Raw genomic sequence first — 12,962 nt, forward strand, 5'->3', positions numbered from 1 at the left:
GTTCTCAAAATGATCCTTAACAATAGTTTATATATTAGAGATATACGTACATCAAACTATGAACCTTCTCGGGAGGCCAAAGAATTGTCCTGGGGCCAAAGTCTTAACAATTACAAAGTAACATCTGGCTGATTAGTTTCTGAGAAGATTTTTAAAGATTTACCCTATATATTCCTTTGTTAAATTTTGACCCCCCCATTGTGGCCCCACCCTACCCCTGGGGATCATGATTTTCACAACCATGAATCTACACTACCTGAGGATGCTTTCACACACGTTTCAGCTTTCCTGGCTGATTAGTTTCTGAGAAGAAGATTTTTAAAGATTTACTCTGTTTATTCCTATCTAAAACATCGACCTCCCATTGTGGCCCAAACCTACCCCCAGGGTTATGATTTTCACAAATCTGAATCTACACTACCTGAGGATGCTTTCACACAAGTTTCAGCTTTCCTGGCTAATTAGTTTCTGAGAAGAAGATTTTTAAAGATTTACTCTATTTAATCATATGTTAAACTTCGACCCCCCATTGTGGCCCCATTCTACCCCCAGGGGTTATTATTTTCACAACTTTGAATCAACACTACCTGAGGATGCTTCCAAAGAAGTTTCAGCATTGCCGGCTGATTAGTTTCTGAGAAAAAGATTTTTAAAGATTTACTCTATATATTCCTATGTTTAACTTCGATCCCCCATTGTGGCCCCACCCTTCCCCCGGGGGTCATGATTTTCACAACTATGAATTTACACTACCTGAGGATGCATCCACAAAAGTGTCAGCTTTCCTGGCTGATAAGTTTCTAAGAAGAAGATTTTTAAAGATTTACTCTATATATTCCTATTTTAAACTTCGATCCCCCATTGTGGCCCCACCCTACCCCCGGGGGCCATGATTTTCACAACTATGAATCTACACTACCTGAGGATGCTTTCACACAAGTTTCAGCTTTCCTGGCTGATTAGTTTCTGAGAAGAAGATTTTTAAAGATTTACTCTATATATTCCTATGTTAAACTTCGATCCCCCATTGTGGCCTCACCGTACCCCGGGGGTCATGATTTTCACAACTTTGAATCTACACTACCTGAGGATCCTTCCACACAAGTGTCAGCTTTCCTGGCCGATTAGTTTCTGAGAAGAAGATTTTTAAAGATTTATTCTATATATTCCTATGTAAAACTTCGATCCTTCATTGTGGCCCAACCCTACCTCCGGGGATCATGATTTTCACAAATTTGTATCTACATTACCTGATGATGCTTTCACACAAGTTTCAGCTTTCCTGGCTGATTAGTTTCTGAGGAGAAGATTTTTAAAGATTTACTCTATATATTCATTTGTTAAACTTCGACCCCCCCATTGTGGCCCCACCCTCAGGTGAGCTAAAAAGGTTAAGTTTACAATACAATAAGTTGTTAAAGTTGGTTTCTGGAAGAACAGACTTTGAAAATTTTCTTAATAAATATTGACAAATATTTTACTTTTTTAAGCTTTAGTTTTTAAGATCTGTGTACAAACATAGAATTGTGAGCAAATCGCTGTATCTTGCTTATAATTCGAAGCTTAACACTCAAATATGGTTAGTAAATAGAAATTGTAAACAATTAAACACAAGAAACATGCACTACATGTATAACAAATAAAGAACACAATATATTTTTTCGAAATGAATCATATATATATACATGTATATACCTACATATTTCCGTCAGCGATATCAAACTCTATTTAAACTGAATAAACTCGAAAAAATGCCGAGCATCTCAACAAAACCTATTGCATTAATCTACATGTACCATTACGCAAAAGATAATGCCGAATTACCGATAGAATGAATTGTATTTCAGTACCCGTCCCCTACATCCGATTTTGCTTAATTTGCGCAGGTAAACAGTTAACTGTTTGATTTACCGAAGTCTCTGTTTGATTTGATACGTAAAAATCACGAAATACAGACGATAGTTTCCAGGTTACAAAGCATAATGAGAACGAAACGAAAATCAGAACAAGCTAACACCAACGTCATGTGTGAAAACTGTCAACGCATTGAAATATTTAGCCTCAATTTACTTCGCAAAATCGGCACCAATATATTTTGCATGTTTCCAAATTTTCCTTCATACGCGAACTGTTGCACAACAAGCAAATTCATCATAGTCAGATCGACCCTTTTTCGTATAATGTCATGGCTGCTTTAAACAAAGAACCTCGTTTTAGAAGTATGGAATCATTTTACCGGATGCCGAACCCGAAGCTATTAAACTGATTGAAACACGCATTTCCTTTATTATTATTTTCGTAATAACTCAGATTTGAAACAAAATTTCCACTTAATTTTTGCAATTTATATTTTCCTTCCCATAAGGATAATTTATGCTAAACTATGTTGAATTTGCCTCGGTAGTTCTTGAGAAGAAGATTTTTAAAAATGCACCCCCCTTTTTCTACAGTTTCAAGGTTTTCTCCGCTTTGAATACAGATCAAACTTTTATTTCTGCAAGTTATATTCGCCCTTCCATAAGGATGATTTGTGCCAAATTTGGTTGAAATTGGATAAGCGGTTTTAGAGAAGAAGTTCAAAATGTAAAATGTTTACAGACGGACAGACGGACAGACGGACAGACGGACGGACAGACGGACGACGGACAAAATGTGATCAGAATAGCTCACTTGAGCTTTCAGCTCAGGTGAGCTAAAAATTGCTCGTCCCTGGGACTTCGTTATAAGCGTGTTTTACTGTATAACTACACACGTCTTTGTTATAAAAAAAAAAATTACGTGTGAATTTTCAAATTAATGAAGTTTTAGGTACACTTGTATGTAATGTTTTATTCATATGTCATAATTGCTATGAAAAAAACACAATAAACTTAACATTGTCATCAATTGTATTTTATTATTTATTTCTACCGGCCAGTACTTTCACTATACAATGAGAACCAACCCACAATCTTTTTTTGAAAAATAAAAGCTTCAACTAAAATTCTGAATGGCAAAAAACATCAGCATGTGCACACAAAGGTACTTACTGTATATACATGTATAGGGTTATTTTACCTAGTTTTATTTTGCCTACCAGTAATCAGTGTTTGCCACATGTTAAAAATTTATCCATGGCAGGTGTGCAGTACAGCAAAATCACAAATGCACATTTGATCTTTATGTTTTCAATAAGTACTTGGTTGACCATAATATACTGCATAAAAAATCAAAATACGGTAACCAACAACTCATTAAGAAAGTTGCATTTATTGTTCAATTGAGCCATTCATATCTCTATAAATACATCAGTTTCAAAGCAATTTAAAATTGAAACTAGAACTTTCCTAATAGGACTAATACCCCCGGAAGGCTAATTTCAAATGGGACAAATAATTTTACTGAAAAATAGAACCATTTTAACAAGAGCTTGGACTTTGGGTAGTTGTGTTAAACAGCAATGTGAACATGTCTGTCTATTTCATAGTCAGCCACTCAGCCATTGGTCTCTGAAATCAACAAGATTTGTCTGGCATTTAAGCTACGACTATGCAATCGTGGCATATTTTGCATGAAACAGTGTCACTTTTAACTTGTTTTAAGGCAGGAAATAGATAGCTACGTCCAACTGAAAGTCCAAGGTCTTGTTAGGCTTGCGACACATAAATAAAAAAAATTCTAGAAAAAAATCAAAATTGTCCGAACTTCAATTTAAATACATATGTAAAATATTAACAAATTCCTGTATCCTCTGATATTTTTTTTTTTATTTAATTGTTTTAAAGAAAAAAAACTGAGTGATAATAACCCCTCCCTTTATAGTAAATGAAAATAGCCAAGCAATGCTCTTCTGTGGATAAAACCTTGAATATTTTCTAATCGGAGTCTTGACAGATGCAATTAGTAGTGTAAAATTTTCCTAATTTCTCCTATGGTACAATGGAACTCCATATCAGAAAATCGATCATATAGGACTATGATTTTCTTTGATGAGCTTGTTAAACTTAGATTAACTCCTAAAACATTATCATAATTAGCATACTATGTAAAAATATGTAATAAAGAGAATTCAATATTACATGAATTTTTAAAATTGCCTAAACACAACAATCATATTGAATTTGAAATTTTATTTACATTAATGCCCTATAGGGTCACTTCATCAATTTACTTGACTAATAAATATTAACAGCTCGTTAAAATCTTTATTAATAATGATATATTTCCTTATAATGATAGAAACTTTTGGTTTTAATATATGAAACAGTATTAAAATACCCCCAAATCACTGCCCATTTTACAGACTATCAATTTTTCCTAAACACAGGCTCCATCTAAACTCAGGCTCCATCTAAACTATGGCTCAGATAATGGCTCCCTAGGACAAATGAATTCAGCCACACTTGTCTTTAATGTTTTTATTAGCTCCTAAGAATTTATTAATGACAAACAAAAAGTTTGCATTGTCAGTTGATAAAATACTTTCAAAACATAAATTTAGTTAAGAAATAAAGACAAAAACCTCCATCTGGATGTATTTATATACAGGTGAATCTCGATAACTCGAACTTCGGGGGACCATGATTAAACTTCGAGAGATCAAGAGTTCGAGAGATCAAAAGTTTTAAAAAATCCGGAAATATTTGTTCCGGTCATTTTGGTTCTAAAATTATAGTAGCCGGAAATTTATATTTATAACATGGAAGGATAGTCTGACATGATTTCAGTCGTATTTTCTGCTACATTACTTCAATTTAAACAATACAGAACTTACTTGTGTGGTTATTAAGTGTATTTTTTTCTCGTTAAAAACTTTTAAGCATATTATGTTTTCTAAATCATTACGTTAGAATATTTTAAATAAAGAGCATTTTCCGTAACATTCACAAGTTGTTGAAATTAATAGATCACTTACAAATTACTTATCTACCCTTTGAAGAAAGCTATGGGTAGTGTCACTTACGTAATCAACCAATTAACACTACCAAACTAGCCCCCAGGAGTTCACTCAACCGTCCAGGTAAGGTCCACGCGGAGTTATACGCTTGATCGGCCGCGTGTGTACACACAATCACTTCGAGTTATCAAGAGTGAAAAACAATGAAATATGTATAACGGGACTCAGGTTCTACTTCGAGAGATCAAGAACTTCGAGAAATCGGAGTTCGAGAGATCAAGAGTAAATTTGCTTAGTTAAATAGAGAAAAAAATTGGGACCGTGAGTTCACTTCGAGAGATCAAGAACTTCGAGAGATCGAAGTTCGAGCCATCGAGTGTCACCTGTAAATATATTTAAGAAAGTTTACCATTAATTTAATCTTTAAGGATTTAACCTCCCTAACTTTTGAACATCAGTGTACAATATATAGGATAAGGAAAATGAAAATTGTCATAAAATCAAATCTAGTTTGATCTTAATAAAAATTGCAGGTACACATCATATGTTCAACATATGTACAAATTTTCAGACTGTTCCATGCAGTAGTAGAAAATTCTATAAAGGGGACAAAATTGTGTCTACAGACAGACGGACAGACAGATAGACAGACAGACGGACAGGGTGAATCCAATATATCACCGCTAAACTTTGTTTGTGGGGGTATAAAAATCTCTTTTTCTTTTAGGTGTGAGTGTGAAAATAACCACAAAAGAGTATACATCTTACCTCCATATCTGTTCTGAGACAGCTGAAAGCTTGGTCTGAGACTTTGGGGTTTCCCAACAATGTGGGGTAAATATGTAAATAGACTTGGCAGTTGAAGGGAATTATCTGAAGAAATATCACTCATATTGCTGAGTTGTAAGGCCTGGTTGGTTTGAAACAAGTCTGCTATAGATCTGTCAAACAAAGTTCTGAATTAGAATCAAAATCAAATAATATGGAATATACCATGCATATATCATATACAGTAAAACTCGGTTATAGCGAGGTCATAGGGACCAATGGATTTACTTCGTTAAATCCGTAATTCGTTATGGCCGTAGAACGAATTCATAATTATAACAATAGCGAATTCGCTATATACATGTTTTCTTTCACCAGACTATAATTTGGCTAATTGAAGCTTAAAATAAAAATACATTTCTTTAGTACTTCAATAATCGGATTGTGCAATGAAAATTTTATATGAAAATAAATTCATTTAAACTATTATGTTAAATGGTATTAAAAACTTTTTAAACTGTAAGGTAATTCATTATAAAAGTGTTAAATTTCATCCTTATTCACCTCTACAGGACTCAAAATCAGATTGCTATATCCGTAAATTCTTTTTATATATAAATTCGTTATAACCGTAAAATTTTCGAAGATTTGTTAAGAATTTTACCAGGGAGAGAATTCGCTATATCCGTGTTCGTACTAAACTAGTTTTACTGTAGTAATATGCAGATAATTAATTTTTTTTTCTTGACACAATACTGTAAACGTATTATATTTGGCGTGTATGATATTTGGCGGAAATTAGTTTTTGAACAAGTTGGTGTGGAGTTGAATTAGCGTATTCATGAATATGACCATTCTTATACATATATGCATGGCATTTAGTGATGTACTTGATTTAGCAGAAGCCGCATTACACCAAAAACGCTAAATAGAATACACAGCCAAATGTAATTTGTTTACAGTAGTTCAGCTTTATTCACCATATACATGATATAAAACCAACAATCAGTTACATTGTTGCTTTGAAGTACACGTACAAGAAGTCTGTGAAGAGTTCTCTTCCTCATTTAAACAAACAACTTGTTATGTCAAAATATGCATGTCACAGATTTTGAATAATAAACACTATCCATGATGTAATTTTTCTTTTTTTGCAAGCATTTAGGAAGTTAGTAAAGAAGAGGCGGTAGTAACATTGTATCTCTAACGTCTTGTATGAACAGAGTGCACCAACTGCTAGCTAGCTGTCATGTTGGATGTACCTGTTTGTTTGATTAGTTTCCTGCAGAACGCTCCTTAAGATTTGAATGAAATGACTGCGTAGAGTTCTTAGATCCTCCTCCCGTCTCCTGTTGACATGCTCTGCGACCTGTAACCTGTCTTGTACGTCCTCCAGTCCACTAGAATCTGTCCTCGGAAATGGTACATCTGAAATAAAATAATTAAAGTAGGAGCAAGCATGTATAATATAATGAATTAATAATTACAGTAGGAGCAAGCATGTATAATCTAATGAATTAATAATTACAGTAGGAGCAAGCATGTATAATATAATGAATTCACACTAACGGCAAATCCAGTTCATTGCCCTCTAGTTTTAAAATCTATACAAAAAACCCCAAACAGGTTAAATAATGTACTTGCATTATGTTTATATAGAATCAAAATTAGACATCCCTGGCATCTTAATTGCTATGATCATGTTTTCTAGTATACATCATACAGTGTCTAAATTCCCATACTTCTGACAGACTTGAGACAGCTATCAAATGTTGGGAGGCTATTGCCTATATCACAAGTATAATTGTAGTTAAGTTATGTGGTAATTAAGAAGTAACTGCATTTCAAATCTCAACAAAATTGTTATTTTGTACCAACATACAAAGCCTGTTTTCTGACCATTATTCTTATCAAGACTGTGTCAGTGTTTGGACTTTTTATAATCAGACAAAGGACTAATTTCAGTATTATTCATTTTCTGTCTCCAAATCTAAAAGTTATGAACAAAACTTCCATGCATGTTAACTCTACCGCTTTTTAGCTTTGTTTCCCGCCTACCCCTTTTACTAGAAAATCTACTGCTTTTCTTCAAAGTATCTATGTTTCATTGTTTTGGATAGATAGTCATTTTGGAAGCCATTGTGGTAAAAAATCTCATCTGGTTTGAAATAAGCACATCAATTAAATCGGGGGGCAAACAAATGCTTTTTTATAGCAGAAAAATGATAAGATTTTAAGCATGTGTTTTAATTTGAACAAGGAAGCCACTTCCAGTGAATACTTAATAAGTTACAGGACATGTTGATATCCTCGCCAAGAAAGGAAGCTTTGCTATCCACACAAGGCTTTATTGTTGACTGAACACAAAACCTTATTACTTAATTAGCCTTAAAAGCAAAAGTTAATTGTCCCATTTTTGTGAAATTATGTATTAACAAGAGTAGGTTTTGGGCGATGATGACTATAATCATGAATATTTCTTGTAAAAGATATAGCTATTCTGTTTAATATATAATTAAGATATGATATAGGATATAGATGTAATAAAGTTAATAAAAATTTAAAACTGAATCCAAAAACAATCCAAAACCTGAATTCATATTCATGCATATTCAATTGAATTATTAATGCATTGTATGTCAAACTGTATATACCTTCTAAATGAATATATACATACAATACATTGATGAAAAAAGTGTTCAAAATAAAATTGTAATTAAAATAGATGTGATAATTAAATAAATGTACTAGTATTCAAACAACTTACTTTGTTTTGTTATTAGTGAGATCCAAAACAGTGGAATAACACAGACACAGAGAATCAAGATAAGAACATTCTTTGGCCTAGCTCTCATTGGAATTCTCTAGTTTTCAATAAACTTGCGTTTTTTGGCTGAAGAGGGACATGGCACAATGGACAGACACAGTTATTCCAAAAATCTGAAATATACAAAAGATGAAAATTACCAATACTGTATCATGTAATTTATCCAATAAAAATATTATGTTGGTACACAATACGCATTTGCTAATTAGTGCATTGTACAGGAAGGATACACCTACATGACTATAATTAAACAAGGGGAAGTTTATTTAAAACTTGACCGGCTCAAACTAAATTGCTAAATACCAAACTAGAATCCAATCAACAGATAAGATTACATAACATTCCAAACAAACCTTATCCAAAGTGTAGTCTAACTAGATACGATCCTTTACGAGTAACGAGTGGGTCTTCCGTGTAATTTCTCTCATAAAATATCGATACAAGTAAAGAATCACCCCCCCCCCCCCCATACACACACTTTCAGGATGATGAAAAAAAATCCCTAATTACGTCAGTAATTTTTCAAAGAGATATTGTTACAGTCAACAACTTTGCTTCTATAATGCATTACAAAATCTTTATCATTTTCAAGTTATTTGTAATATACTTTACAGGTCTCTTGGCCCCTAATTTGGGGAGTCAGCCCCTTTTTCTTGATGTCAAACAAAAGATCTTCTTTTTTCTTCTACATGTCTTAACAAAATATTTTTGAGAAAAGAGATAAACTAAGAAAACTATGCAAATCTAAAACGCTTTTTTATCCTATTTTTCGAGCCCTACTGAGCTTTGGCGCTTTTTGTGCTTGAGAAATTGTAAATGCCTTCATACATATCTACAATCTGTTGTCTATCATTCTTGAAATTTTGAACTCAATATCTTTTATAGTTTATGAGAACATTCATGGACAAGCGGACCCTCTAAAAATTGTAAAATTGTTAATATTTCAAAACCGGAAGTGACGTCATTATTACAAAAAATTTTCAATAGGGTTCAGTTCAATATTTATCAGATCTGAAAATTTCACGTAAATCAAGTACCGTAGTTTTTGAGAAATCGGGTACACAGAATTTGTAAGGAAAAAAATATTAGGGAAAAACTGAATGAAAACAACGGAAGACCTTAAATATGCTAATTTAAGTTACAGAGATTCCCTAATGCAAAGTTTCACTATCTGAACCAATATAAAAGGTGAAAGAAAATAATGAAAGATTTAGTGGAATCTTTTGGAAATGATTAGTACAATTATATTCTTCTAACAATTAACTACTGATTTCTTAACTTTCCTTGTGAAGTACCAGTATGTTAAACTCAAGCAGATCAAGAGTGATCTTTTTTAATGTAAACAAACTACCTTATTTCAATTTATGGGACTGGTGATGCTGCAAATGATATCAGAGGCAAGTAAATCATTTTGGTGAATATAATATTTGTCCTGGATGTGTTCATAAATAAGACTAATCCATCTAAAACCAGCACAGTTTTAGCGCCATAAAACTTTTTCACATATTAAGGATTTACTGCTGAAGCGAATGTTTGAATATTTTTATTCAAATGAATTTTTAGCATTCAAATATTTGGTCACACATTTAACACCCATTACAGTGGTGTAAACTATGCAGCATCGTGTTATTTCCTCATGATAGAAAAGAGAAATTGGGTTTGTGAACATTTTTATCTGAACAAAAGTAAAGAGAAAGCCATTTGCAAACTCTGTAGAGTTGGTAACAGTAGCCTTTTATATTTATGGGCACACCATCGAACCTAATCAATCACCTATTAAAAAGGCAAACATCTACTGGCCTCAATGTTTGTAAAATTAATCATTTCTCAGAAGTTCTGATCTATGACTGCCATCCATTGATGAAAGTTAAAGCAGGGTTTACCGGTACACAGGACTGAGACAAACATTCTGGATTTTTTTTATTCATTAATATGATGAATGTATAATAGCAGAAATACTGACATATTTTGTTAAATATGTTTGAACAAGTGTAAGTTACGGAGAGATGCTTTAGCATGATGTTTTTTTTCTAATTTAAAAAAAATTGATTTTTCAAGAATTGAGGTCATTATTGATTTTCTCAAATATATGTACTATAATAAAACATGGCAGAAATCTTCAGAATGATTTACATATTAAACTGCAGTACATTAAAGAAGAAATAAATCTTCTGATTGTAGTTGATAAAGATGTCATTTTTTTCTCTCAATAATATTTGTATAAAAAAGTGTGTGTGTATAATAAGCTATCAAGCATGCATAATACTTTGTACATGATGAAGATGTCTATGAATATTTGAATTCGAATAGAATAGCAGTCACAAATATTCAATATTGATTTATGGTATTTGTTTCAGCACTTAAAGGAACTGTAGCTCCAAGGTTGTCCATCTGAATTTTTACAGACCGGGTGCTACAGACCTTCAGCTTTTATAAATCAAGCCCATTTGGCGGGATATGTGATGTCATGAGGTCAACCCAACTGTAAGACAAACAAGAAAACCTTTCAAAGAGTTCTTTTCATGCAGTTTTGTTTTATCTATAAATAAAGAATTAATCAAAGGGTTTCAATTCCAAATAACTTCTGTTTGAGAATCTGTGAAAATTTGGAAACTATCAAATTCATTCCATAATTATAAAAACACAGTATAAAGAATATCTAACCTTCTTATAATGAAAAACATCTTTTAAACAAAACTGTCATCCTGATTATTCATATACTGTATAATCATTGGTACAATAAACATTCCAATTAGCATGCATGAAGAACAAATACCATGCAGACACAATGTACATACTCTGGTATACACAACTATGGGGCACCATGTCTGGAAGAAGGTTGTATTATTGAAATAGATTTAATGAAAATTTTCACCAATCTTAGTAAATAATGAATTCTTCTAAATTTATTTCAATGTTTATGGAAAGGTTGGTTGTCATGGATGACTACATAAAAATACATTCAACAATATTTTTTTAGTTGGTGGAGTGGCCTAAGAAGTTACAATTGCTGGACAGCAGGTACAATCAATAAGCGGCTTTTTTTGCTGTTCAGACCATCTATCAGTATGTCTAATTATTTGACTAAATAATTGAGCTTTTAATGTACATCTCAAAAGATCATAGTTTCTTATTGGCTGCCTTGACAATAATTAAAAGAATGGGCGAAACCGTTTATATAAATACATGAAATAAGAGAAAAATACTTTGTCCAGCTAGGATGCATTCAATTCAAACCTTATTTTAAAACACCAGAGTATTAAATTGATATTGCAAATAGTGATGCATAAAATTAAATCGATTGAAAGTTTACTCATTAAGTATACTCAAAGACATAAATAACAGAGATTGGCAGCTGATCAAAATCTCGCGAAATCCCGCGGTCCCTATTGTAAAGTGTTCCAAGTTTAAATCAGTATATCTTTCTAAAAAAACAACTATATCGAAACATAAACAGCTAAAACCTATTACCAAAACATTCAAAATATTATACTTTCGTGTATACTTTTGGTTTAAGATCATTATCTCAGATCATTAAAATGTAGTTCTCAAAGTAAGGTTGGTCCCGTACCATTTTTCAACAACAAAACACGCTAATGGCGGAGTAGCCAATCTCTGTTATTTATGTCTCTGGTATACTTTTCTAGTTGACTAACATGATGCTTTTTCATGCTTTAATTTTGCACAGAAAAGCATTAATATGAGATAGATCTGAACAAAATGTTAGTCCCATTTCATAAGTTAATTTGGGTTTCATTAGAGGTGGTTAATCTGATAATCAAATTCCTATAGTGGGAAAACCTGGCCAAACAGAGCAGTGTCCAGGTTCTGATTATGATCAAGTGAATATGCAGCTGATTATTCTCTTTTGAGAAGTGGACAGGCATAGCCTACAAGCATGTAGACTACATGAATGCCTGTCCACTTACCAAAAGAAAATAGCAGCTGATGTGTGTCGATTGATTGCATTGTTTGACTATACTTTCCATGAATATATTATTTTGCAAAATTATAATGATGTTTAATTATCCAACCTTATAAAATTGTACATGGAAAATCGTCATTGAGCTGTTGATTAATATACAGATAAAAAAAATTATTAACTAAGTAGACGTGGTTTAAGTTTAACTGTTTGACATTAACCATGAAAAATTCGTCCTTTCGATTGCTAAATTGTCTTCATGGCCATTTCAACATACAATATGTCATAACAGATTGTAATTGTTTTCTTAAAATTGCTAAAACTATTCTACTTTACCGATAAACAGAGAATTCATTGCAATGATTACTGTAATGTGTAATAACCCCTACCTTATTCATCCATGACAGGAAGTAACACCAATGCCGGATAAAAACGGAATATTTCAATTTGCATTGAGCTCTGTAACATCTGTATTTTTCTGTAAGGGAAGGGTATGAAAGGTCAAATATTTTTCATTTCTTTTTTTTTTTAAATATAGGCCTCTTACCACGTTTACAGTTTTATAAATA

The 12,962-nt window shown here is 32.5% G+C and overlaps 2 protein-coding genes across 3 annotated transcripts in view; one reads left to right on the plus strand and one right to left on the minus strand.

Annotated features, from left to right (window-relative positions):
- Positions 1-12,924, minus strand: part of LOC105335235 (alpha-1,3-mannosyl-glycoprotein 4-beta-N-acetylglucosaminyltransferase A) — a 36,897-nt gene extending 23,973 nt beyond the window's left edge. The window contains exons 1-4 of one of the 2 annotated variants that reach the window (XM_011439032.4): positions 12,783-12,924; positions 8,412-8,584; positions 6,907-7,072; positions 5,645-5,817 (exon numbers count right to left, since the gene is read on the minus strand). In XM_011439032.4, the coding sequence (XP_011437334.3) occupies positions 5,645-5,817; positions 6,907-7,072; positions 8,412-8,499 (427 nt within the window). In that variant the 5' untranslated portion in view covers positions 8,500-8,584; positions 12,783-12,924. Of the gene's footprint in view, positions 1-5,644; positions 5,818-6,906; positions 7,073-8,411; positions 8,585-12,729; positions 12,751-12,782 lie in introns of those variants that run through there. The other variant, XM_066076320.1, reaches the window with a different exon arrangement.
- The window catches only part of LOC105335239 (small ribosomal subunit protein eS19), a 75,690-nt gene that overhangs the window by 1,433 nt on the left and 61,295 nt on the right, over positions 1-12,962 (plus strand). The gene's annotated exons all lie outside the window — the stretch shown is intronic.

This window comes from Magallana gigas, chromosome 2 (assembly GCF_963853765.1).
Source record: "Magallana gigas chromosome 2, xbMagGiga1.1, whole genome shotgun sequence".
In the NCBI taxonomy this organism is placed as follows: Eukaryota; Metazoa; Mollusca; class Bivalvia; order Ostreida; family Ostreidae; genus Magallana; species Magallana gigas.